This window comes from Hoplias malabaricus, chromosome 6 (assembly GCF_029633855.1).
Source record: "Hoplias malabaricus isolate fHopMal1 chromosome 6, fHopMal1.hap1, whole genome shotgun sequence".
NCBI classification, from domain to species: domain Eukaryota; kingdom Metazoa; phylum Chordata; class Actinopteri; order Characiformes; family Erythrinidae; genus Hoplias; species Hoplias malabaricus.
The window spans coordinates 16,778,286-16,789,542 of record NC_089805.1 but is presented as its reverse complement, the minus strand read 5'-3'; the positions used below and the strand labels follow the sequence as shown (position 1 = coordinate 16,789,542).

The following is an 11,257-nucleotide window of genomic DNA, read 5'->3' as shown; positions in this document are numbered from 1 at the left end:
TTTAAACCTGTGTGCTGGCAAAATTTAACACTTCTCTACATAAAAATTTGGCAACAGTTAGAGCATCCTTCTGCTTAGTTAGACAAAAGTTCAGGCTTAGATAGTAAAATTGTATCCACAATAACTAGCATATACTTTCTACCTGGTCCAAAATTAATGTATGCAATTAATGCGACTCCCTGAACATTAATTTCCAGGCTATAGGTTTTGGAAGAAGAGTTGACACTCAACAAGTAGAATTAAGTGATATCAGATGCTAAATTAGTGAAGGAAAATTCAATCTCACACCATTAGTATTTTCTAGAGAGCCTAATATGAATATGTATGACGAGCTTAATGTGAACCGATGGCATGTTTTACGGTGCCATTAGGCTATACTGAGCCTATTTGCTAAGGGATTATTTTACCGTTAGTGCACACCAAACCTGGAGTGGTAAACAGTTTGGTTACTTAAAGATTGTAACAGGCAATCAATTAATCTTTTTTCTTTATTTACAAAATTCTGTTACTAACATATAAAGCTCTACATGGGCTCGCTCCTGAATACCTTCAAGATACTATTTCCTATTATGGGCCTCCATGTTTACACAGATTACAGAATACTGTATTTTTTATTGCTCCCAGAATTCAGAAGGCCTCAGCTGGGGGAAGAGCTTTTTCTTATAAAGCCCCCCAACTCTGGAATTATCTTCCAGAAAATGTTCAGGACTCAGACACAGTCGCAATATTCAAATCTAGGCTAAAAACTCATTTGTTTAGTTTATCTTTTGGTAGTTAATGCTCTCCCATAGATAAAAGTGGTAGATCCGTGGGGGTCCATGGACACAGGGAATTATAGTAAACTGAGATGCTGGTGCTGTCATCCCGCCGCTTCACGCGATCACTCAGGTTTGTTGACGGTGGAGCGGAGGGATGCCAGTGTTTCAGGATGCTCCCGCGTCTGTGTCTCCTTCTGGATCTCTCCTTTTATTTAAAGCTGTCATAGTCAGATCTGCCGGAGTCATTAGCCACAATCTGTAAATGTTCACATTTTCTGCTTTACAAACACCAGTTTAAAATAACTTATTTTTAAATTTTTCATTATGAATTATTTGTTTATTTAAGACTCATTTGTTTACACCCTAATAATAGTTTGTTAAGTTTATTTGTTAATTTATATGAAATGATCTAATGTGATTTTTATGCATAAAGAATTACTTTGATTAAAAATATCATCTGAAATGTGTTGAGGGTGAATGAAATGTAGATTCTCCAGGACATGGTACTAACATTATTTCTATCTAAAATTAAAGCAGTTTATTTAATTTTTGAACACTGCTGCAAAGCAAGCCCCTGTAGGAAAGACCGTGATTGGCTGCAGCACTGAACGATGGACAGATAATTCTGGCTGCTGACTGGATAAATAAAGGTCACAACAAATGAAAAGCACATTCTCTATTTAGGAGCAGTGGAGAAGCTGTGACTGAGAGAGAGCTGTGTGTTTCTGTCTCAAACCATTGGTATTACAGTGTGACCTCAAAAATATGGGACAAAATACAATCCAAGAAGCATCCCTATGAACACAACATTTAGAACAAAGTGTACCCTGCCCGGGAGAGTGTTACCCCTGGAGCCAGGCCTGGGGGTAGTGTCAGAAGACAAGCGCCTGCTGGTTGGGCAGCCCACATGACTCGGCCATGCTTAGCCTGAAAAGACAATGTGGGATCAAGTGGGCTCACCACCCGCGAGATCCAGAGTAGGGGTGTGGTGCCATTGAGCACAGAGCAGGCGCGAAAGAGCCCCTGGCATCATGGAGCTTGGCAGCAGAAACTGGCACATGGAACCTCACTGGGGGGTTGGCGGGGGAAGGAGCTGGAGATGTTGCGTGAGGTTGAGAGATACCAGCTAGATATAGTTGGGCTCACCTCTACACTCAGTGTTGGCTCCGGAACCTAATTCCTCGATAGGGGTTGGTCTCTCTCCTAGTTGTACAGGGTGAGAGGCGATGAACGGGGGGATACTTACAAGTCGCATCCTCGGTAGTAAATCAAACTTGTTCAATGTGGGCATTGGACTCCGTCAGGGTTGTGCCTTATCTCCACTCCTGTTCCTGATATTCATAGACAGGGTGACAAGGCGTAGCCTGGGTTAGCATAAGTTGAAATGCACGGGTAATGCTAGTATGAGGAGAGAAGGAATATTCATTATCCTGACGTGTGATTTCAAAACATTAACAAAAATGCACTCAAATCTGCATAAACAACAACACAATGTACACAGATAACATCTACAAGGAGCCAACAACCATTGCTTCTTTCAAGTAAATATGGCGGGTAAAGTCAGGTGGTTGGTCAGGATTTTGTTGGAATTAATGTTCAATAAGTTTACTGCCTAGTTGTAATGTCACTTGGTCAGTAAGGCCAGTTTGATCAGTCTATTGCATCATTTTCATGTTTTATGCATTGTAAATGATGCAATTCGTATTTGTTTTTAATGTTTTTATTATTTACAATTTTTTTTTTTACTTTTTGAGAGCAAACAAGTTTTGAAAGTTGCAGAATAATTAAAACCCATAAAAGTCTTGTTTTACATCATGGTTTGCTTTTGCATGTTTGATGTCAATTTCTAAAGCAATGTAAAGTAGATCTTTTAACTTAATATGTTCAAACAATTTTTTATGCTACATTGATTTACAATGAGGCGGCACGGTGGCGCAGCAGGTAGTGTCGCAGTCACACAGCTCCAGGGGCCTGGAGGTTGTGGGTTCGATTCCAGCTCCGGGTGGCTGTCTGTGAGGAGTTGGTGTGTTCTCCCCATGTCCGTGTGGGTTTCCTCCGGGTGCTCCGGTTTCCGTCCACAGGATTGGCGACTCGAAAGTGTCCGTAGGTGTGAGTGTGTGAGTGAATGTGTGTGTGTCTGTGTTGCCCTGTGTACGACTGGCGTCCCCTCCAGGGTGTATTCCCGCCTTGTGCCCGATGATTCCAGGTAGGCTCTGGACCCCCCGCGACCCTAAATTGGATAAGCGGTTACAGATAATGGATGGATGGATGATTTACAATGCATGAAATGGTGTTTCAGGCAGGAGTCAGATTTAGATACACCACCTCAGCAGTATAGTGTTGAAAATTCAGGCCAAGGGGTACAAAAAGGTTCTTCTGTTTTAGGTCATTATCAGTATGGTTTCATTTCCATACTTGAGGCCATAAAATGTAAAAATTCTGGAAGGTATAATTGGTCGTGATTGTAATTATAATTTGGCTATGATAATTTCGGAGGGGATTTTTCAGGTTTAATTATTTCATAATGCAAGTCTGCAGGATGTACATAACAAATATATAAATAGTTAAATAATTGATTATTTAAATAAAATAATGTAAATATTTAAAATGCAATTAAACAAATCACAAAAATAATTTTATTGCTAAATAATACATTAAATTAAAAACTTGAAATTATTTATTCATTTAATTATATATTGTCACAAAAAAACCCTCCATACAATATTCCATTGCTAGATAAAGTACAGAGCCCCTAAAATATCAATGCAGAAAAAAAAATCAAGGTTTAAAATTCCTTCTATCGGTTTAATAATACATTCAAACAAATTCTATATTGCATAATAGAATGGGGAGAAATCACTCAAGTTATGATCAATAAAGTTGGGTTTTTTTTCCAGATTGGACCAAATTTTAAAACAAGGAAGCAAGAAATTACATATTACTTTGGCTTAAAGGAAAAATCAACAAAAACCTTATGTGCATGGAGTAATATATTTGTTTGAATCTTTCAAAAAGATTAGAATCAATTTATGTATTTAGCTATTTTTTTTTTCCAAACAGTAGTCCCTTCCTGGATATGAAGCAAGAAATTGACATCTGCATCATTTTTACAGAATTGCATCTTGGAAAACTAAAGATTTAAATGGAGCTAGGTATTTAACTGGATTAAACTTACCTTTGGTAGCAGATATTAAGAAGTGTGAATGTTGAATAAACAGGGACCCAGTGCAAAAAAAAAAAAAAAAAAATCAATAAAAAAAATGTAGATTATATTATTAATTATATGTTTATTTGCAACTTATTGTTTTATCTCAAACCGACTCAAGCTCAATCCATCTCATGATTTAAAAAATGGTAAAAAATGATGTATACAACTTGCAGTTTTAGGAGGTGAAGAGGAGGAATGAAATGAGTCTCACATTTGAATCATTTTCCCTCCACCAAATAACATGTTTGGTCAAACTGAGTTAATAACCTTTGTTTCTTGAAGTACAGTACCAGCTGGTCAGAAGATCATGAAATGCTCTCCGTGACAAAAATCTGTTTTTTAGGTGAACAAGACTCCTAGGAATCTTACCATATCAGAAATGTAAAGTACTCTACCTTTTTAGTGACAGGTTTCTTTAAGACATGACACCATAGGTAGAAATATCAGCAAAACTTTGGCAATAAATTAGAAACTTTTAATAATTTAAATGGAAGAAGAAAAACAACCCAAGCATATTGAGTTTCTTGACTTGGTTTAGTGGGTTGTCAAACCCAAATTTAATGCAATAAATGGGCTACAAAAAAAAAGCCAAGTTCACATACAACAACATTTTACTTTACTTTCAGAATATGTATTACCAGACTTCTGTCCATCTCAAACGATACTGCACCATACTGGCCAACAGAGGGCACTAGAGTAAGCACACTAGACAGCACAGACAGTATAAAAAAAAAATAAAGGCAACTTGGACAGAAATATGGAAACAAAAATCTTTAGTGACAGTGATATGAGCTGATATCTGACTTTTTTGGTCTACTTCATGGCCGATACAGGCCTTTAAAAAACAAAAATGAAAACAGCTGACAAATTACTGCATTTTTCACATGCAATCAAAAGACTATACACATCAGATATGGTTATGATACCACTACTCCCTATGTAGCAAACCAACAACACTGAAGTGTCAGTGTTCAATTTTGTAGAAAAATTAAGAAAAATCCTGGCAGTCGCATGAATAATAAAGACAGAACACTATCTACAGGACCACTCGTGTCCCACGATGAACAAACAAATCTGTATCTGCAATGATCATCATGTCCACACTGTTATGTCTCTTACAAGTGGAAGAAGGTAGAAGTTCCCTACCCATTTATTGAAATGGAAACCATAAACAAGAGAGGTGATATTGTAGGGAGTCCTCACTCTTGACTAGGTCAGTCAGTCAGTGCCTACATATTTGTACCAGTCAGTTGTCAAAACTGTGAGGTAGCGAGTTGCTGTCAGTGCTTTGCTGGTAGATGAGCTATTTTAGGGGGAAGAAAATTAAATTTTACTCTCAACACTAGAGGCAGATTTAATTAATTGAGTCCCAGTTTGCTAACACCAAATATTTCTGGAATACCTTCTTGACCATGTTCAACTTAAGCATTTATTTTCCCTGAACATTAGACAAAATGTACCAGTAATATGAAATGACTGATTTCACATGTACAGATACATCGTACATCGCAGCGCTCGTAGGATACAAATACTGTATGTCACAGAACTCAAACTTTGCCTGATCTTTCAGGAACAGGGGACCTACATGTGCTTATGTGGTTGATGGAAACACTAAACACAAGAAGTAACATCAAATTATAAAGCAGTCCACACCATTCAATCGCTCATTTTATTGGTTCAATGTCTCACCCCTATCTTGTTCCTACCCTGTTCCTTTTCCATAGCCTATCTTCTTCTGTTAAATGCCTGAATCACCTCAAAGCTTTGATCACTGTTGTTCACTCTTCTCTCATTTTCTTTTCCATTTCTTCTCTAAATTAGCCTTCATTTGCAGCCACAAGCTGCCCTAGGCTCTGGCGCACATACACTGCTTGAATCTCCTTAGTCTTGAGGCATATATCACAGGCCCAAACTGCAGTGCTCTCTCTGGTCAGTAGCCCGTAGGCTGGTTCGGTCAGGCCTGTGCAGTCTCTGTGGTACCAACGTTGGCATGACGCTTCACAGAGAATGGCTTCCTGGTCATCATGTACTTCTGACAAGCAGAAGCCACAAGGAAACACCATGCCTCCACCCAGCTTTGGGGGACCAGGGCCTGGTCCAGCAGATGGAGGTGCTTGGCCAGTAGGAAGTGGAGACTGTGTGTTGGGTGTAGAATTGGAGTTAGACGGAGGGTTGGGATTACTACCTGGAGTGTTTCCACCACTGCTGTTGTTAAGATTGTTCTGGTTGCTGTTTGGTGGCTGGTTGGACATGACACCTGCACCCGGTGCATTGTTCTGCTGATTGTAGGGAGCAGACCCTGGTGTAGAATTGGGTGGTGTTGGCTGTTGTTGACTGGATGGAGTGTTTGGAGCAGGACCAACTGCAGAATTGGGTGGAGGGTGCTGATTAGGGAGTACCTGTTGGGGTTGCGGACCATTGAGTGGACCAGTAGGGGAGGAATTGGGGTTTGGGGGAGGAGCAGGAGCAGATGATGATTGCCCAGGTGTGTTGGGTGTTGACTGCTGAACATCAGGGTGACCAGGGAACCCTCCTCCAGCCTGTGGGGGTCCAGAAGCAGGGGAAGGACCAGGGGTAGCATTGTTGGAAGGAGGGCCAGAGGGGTTGAGGTTAGGTGGCTGTTGAGGAGGACCTTGTGGACCACCACCTGGACCACCACCTGGTCCACCAACAAAGTTTTTGCTATCTTCACTGCCAGGAGTGCCAGGTCCAGGATAGGGCCCGTCTTGCAATGAAGTAAACTGTCCTTGGGGTGGTAAACCAGGGTGTCCCCCCACCATATTACCTGGTCCCATTCCAGCCCCCATACCTCCCATCATGTTCATTCCAGCTGGCATGCCACTCATAGGATTCATGGGGCCATGAGGAGGACCCCGAGGTCCTGGGCCCCCAGGCAATGGAGGGCTGTTGAAGGGATGTCCTCCTTGTCCATGCTGAGGTTGCTGCATTCCAAAACGTGGATTAGGAGGACCACCGCCTCCAGGGCCACCACCCATTCCACCAGGTGATAGCATAGGGTTAAAGCCCTGTCCAGGGTGCATAGGAGGGCTGAAATTAGGTGGCATGTTAAACTGTGATGGTCCCCCCGGAGGAAAGCCAGCACCACCACCACCTCCCCCACCTCCTCCTCCTCCACCTCCAAATCCAGGTGGCATCCCCCCAAACCCAAGTGGGTGGTGAGGCCCTGCACTGGGTGGTGGAGGTACAAAAGGAGGTCTTCGTCCAGGTTGTCCTCCACCAGGTCCTCCAGGCCCACCCATAAAACCCATGCCTCCTCCCATTCTACCAGGTCCTCCATAACCTCCACCACCAGCCCCTGGGCTGGGTAGAAAAGGGGCACTTCCTGGACCACTGGTTCCGCCAGGACGTGATGGAGGGCTAAAGTCATCATCAAACGGGTTGGAGGCCACCAAGTGGTCTACCATAGGGGTTGGGGGAGGTGCAAACTCAGAGAGGTGGGAGAACGTTGCCCCCTGCAAAAACAGAGGGAGATGAAGAGACGAATATATAACAACTTCAATTTAAAACTAAATGCTTTTCTAAAACCATATTAAACCTTTAATAATATACCAATGTATATACCAATATACCATTAATTTGAAAACGTTTTCCTCTAAAACCTCACAGCATAATAAACTAAACTGTTTTTTTTTTCCACTTCTTCCTTTAGTGTGCTATAAAACCATATATCTAATACACAAAACAGTAAGAATAGCTATTTTAACTCCTAAGCTTCTGGGTTTACTCTAAAACACAATAAAAAACACTCTAAAAAACAACACTTTATTCACCTGAGTGCTGGATTTCCTCTTCTTTTTCTCTGGGCTTTTCATCTGGGAACCTTAACAGAAGCACAAATTATAATTGGGACAGAAACATAGGAAAGAAGAGATTAATTTAAAGGAGGCCTCTTTTTAAAAAGAAATAAAATATATATAATTTAGATCATAAAGGAAAAAAATCAGTATCTTAAAAAAATATCCTTCAAAAGGTGTGTGTGTATGTGTATGTATGTATGTATATATATATATATATATAGACATACAAAAAAAAAAAACTATATTTGTTAGCTTAAAATTTGGAACATAATTTAGCACATTACTTATTATGTAAGCAGCTTTATAAGACATTACTGTAAGCACTAGTGGTGTCAAAGTTACACAAAGTTTTAATGTCACCAAATGGTTAATATTGGTTTCGTAGTTTTTCCCTTGTGAACCATCCTGAATTCTAAGTTACTTGTAAGTGTCCAGAGAGTCTTCCCCTTTCTTATGTTCTACCTTGTAGCATGGTTCTGCTAACTGTGTGGGAATTTCTCTGTTGTTACAGAGAAGTAGTAAAAAAAAAATCTGGTCCACAGCTCAATCTTGAACCAGATAAGAAGCAGTCTGCTCTCTCCTGATTTGGCAATCAACTTGCTTAAGGTTAAAATGTTATTCATAATCAGTGTTATAGTAATTTTATTACATTTCCTGTTAAGTACACCTGATGCTGTGGTAATATTTCCAAACAATAAAGGAATACGTTGTGTATGCTGTGCTTTAGGGGTAACTGTTAGAAAACACTAAGCAGACAACCTCATCTGTAAACCGACATAAATAAAAAATAAATTATTTTCTAAATGTTCTGTCTATGTTACTCTTAGGTTCCAGAAACGTGTCTTGTACAAGTTGGACTACAACAGATGTAAGACACATGGAACATAGTGATGTTAAATAACTAAGCCCATTTATGTTAAAACTGCAAACTGTAAGATTTGTTTGTTCTAAAGGAAAACATCAACTAAAATAGTGTCCTCCTGCTTCTGCAAGTTGCCATATAAAGTGTGAAACTTTAGTTCAAAAGTCAGACCTGTCTAGACAGATTTGGTGTTTTTTTTTTTTTTATACCACATCAGGCATATTTATCTGTCACAGTCTTAAAAAGGTCAAAATGTTACTGAGTAATATTAGTGGTGGTGTGGCTCAGAGTCCTGGGTGCTGAAAGTTTATGAATGGAAAGTTAAGAGACATAAAGCTGAATATGTGAGCTGATATGAACCAAGAGAGCTCAAGAGGCATGGAGTAAGAAGCAGGCGAGAGGAAGCTTGTTTGCTAAATTATATCCAAGTTTAGTTTTTGAAGTATTTTTATGTCAATTTTTCAATTGTTTTGACACAAATCTAATTCTCTAACCAAAGACATTTTCATTACAAACTTTTCATCAAATTTTATTTGAATACTCCTTCAGCAGGAATATATTTGCAGACATTATATAACTTCTCTCTGGAAAATAGAAAGCAGCACAACTCTCCTTACAAAATGTTCTTCCAAACATATTTGACAATTATATTTTTCCACCAATTCCCACAAATTTGCCAAAATTTCATAGTGCAGCTTTAACAAATTTTAAGCATGAAAATTGTTCAAATACATACTTTTACAGTTTGATCAAATATAAGCAAACAAAACTTGCCATTAACTACAAAAAACTTCATAACTTGCTTTTTTTAATTATTATTATTATTATTATTACAGCCATTTGACACCCCTAGTACATACACAATTATCAATATTCTAATCTAGATCCAGGTGCCAAATAAAAGTTTTACATGAGGTTTACTATTAAAACGATTAAAAATGATAAGACTTTAGGATTGAACTGCGCAAACTTTAGAGTAAGAAAACGAGTGCAAAACCGAGATTGGAAACAAGCGACAGCCCCACGCCACACTACATACTCAACCCCAACATTAAACCCGGATGACAAGCTTGAGGTGAATGGCAGGTTGGAAAAACAAAAACAGTTGAAAACAGAGTAGACACACGAAGGCGCGGGTCAGAGACATGTAAACGCCAGGCTCACACACAGCGACCCAGAGAGACAGAGATCAGATCCCACGAGGAAAATAAGAAAAACAGTGAGCGTAACGGTACATACAAGGGAACGTACGGACAAGGAAAAGGCTGGAGTTTTGCAGCGAGGAGCTGTGGATTCCGCTGTCTTTTGGACACAGAGATGCTCTTGATGGACGTTTGCCTACCTTTGCCTCGTTTTCCTTGACCTTGTCCGGCCAGTAGTCTCCCCGATTCGGCAGCCATTAAAATGAGTGTCGGCGCGGTGCCATGCCACCGTTCACATACAGTGAGAGTGTGAACGACGTCCGTAGGTCCGAGTAATATCTAATAGCAGACTAAATTAATAACACGACTGAGGAACGAATAGCTTAGTTAACGTTACGCTTCTACGCTTACCTCTGCAGCACAGGGTAAACAAGCCTAACAGGTATGCACAGGATTTCAATGGACTAACAGTAGCTGCGAACGAAGCAGAAGGACGAGGCCCGCGCAAAAAAGATGATAATAGGGCTGAATGAAGGTGGTGGCTATCAGCAGTACTCTCTCTCACTCACACACACCCTCCTAATGATCACTTACAGATGTGCTGTTAGCTGGATAACAACAACTAGGAGAAACTAAAGCGAAATTGCACCAAATTATCCCACGGTTCGACATCACGCCGACGCCGTACCGCCCTCACGAAGTGTAAAAAATAAGGCCCCGCAAATTAGGCACGATACACGAGCGAAAGAAATCCTCGGCTGTTTAACATTAAACTCAACGTGTTTTTTTCTGTGAAAGAACTCGTCGGGTTCCGTTTGCTTTCCACAGCTACAACGATGCTCACGCCACCAGTCCACACGCACTACTCGGTTACATTAACTCATAACAACAATCCCTTAAGAGACAAATATTCAAACAAACTTACAATTAAAATTTATCCTCAAACGCGAAATTGGCCATGACTACTGCGGCCTACTGTCGCTGCCGGACAAAGAGGGACCAGCCGGGATAGACGGCTACACTGAATGTCCGAAAACAGGGGTGTCATTTTTATATAATTTTATCATTTCATTAAAGAGTGAAGATAAAGCATTTTCAGTGACATATATTTAAATTTAATTTTACATTTTATGATTGTAATTTACGCGTATAGCAGTATTTTCTGGTATTGCTTCACTGTCCGATTTAAAATTTTAGAGGAAAACCCTATGAAATGAAGGGTGTAGGCTCGTCTAGATCAAACCATACAGGGCCATGGACCAAACCATTTTCATTTCAGGGGGAAACTCCAAGCAAAGTTCAGCTTGATTATCCGTTTATTTTTGCGTTGTATTATACAAATTATTTCGAATTTTTACAAAGGTGTAACATTCCTTCAGTGTGTAAATCAGTGTCTTGATATTTACTTTCAAAATCATAACCTTGGTGTAGTAAGAAGAATTGTTAATATGTCCATATCTGTAATGTCT

The 11,257-nt window shown here is 39.9% G+C and overlaps 1 protein-coding gene across 3 annotated transcripts; it reads right to left on the bottom strand.

The window, feature by feature from the left end:
• Positions 1–3,958: 3,958 nt before the first annotated feature.
• pygo2 (pygopus homolog 2 (Drosophila)) lies at positions 3,959–10,821 on the bottom strand. 3 transcript variants are annotated; one of them, XM_066675199.1, is made up of 4 exons: positions 10,200–10,819; positions 9,989–10,127; positions 7,758–7,807; positions 3,959–7,439 (listed from the first exon to the last, which is right to left on the bottom strand). In XM_066675199.1, the coding sequence occupies exons 2-4, from the start codon at positions 10,044–10,046 to the stop codon at positions 5,784–5,786; spliced, it is 1,764 nt and encodes a 587-aa protein (XP_066531296.1). In that variant the 5' UTR covers positions 10,047–10,127; positions 10,200–10,819; the 3' UTR covers positions 3,959–5,783. The 3 variants fall into 3 exon arrangements, with proteins under 3 accessions (XP_066531296.1, XP_066531297.1, XP_066531295.1); XM_066675200.1 differs by lacking the exon at positions 9,989–10,127 and having other exon boundaries at positions 10,714–10,821; XM_066675198.1 differs by having other exon boundaries at positions 9,989–10,819.
• Between the last annotated feature and the right edge of the window lie 436 nt (positions 10,822–11,257).

What these genes read in the sequence shown, in the direction of transcription:
- pygo2 (XM_066675198.1), bottom strand. Translation starts at nt 10,046, where the DNA reads ATGGCTGCCGAATCGGGGAGACTACTGGCCGGACAAGGTCAAGGAAAA. An exon ending in TCAAGGAAAACGAGGCAAAG is followed by an intron (nt 7,808 to 9,988) that starts GTAGGCAAACGT and finishes GCTTCTGTTAAG; the next exon opens with GTTCCCAGATGAAAAGCCCA. An exon ending in AGAGGAAATCCAGCACTCAG is followed by an intron (nt 7,440 to 7,757) that starts GTGAATAAAGTG and finishes CTGTTTTTGCAG; the next exon opens with GGGGCAACGTTCTCCCACCT.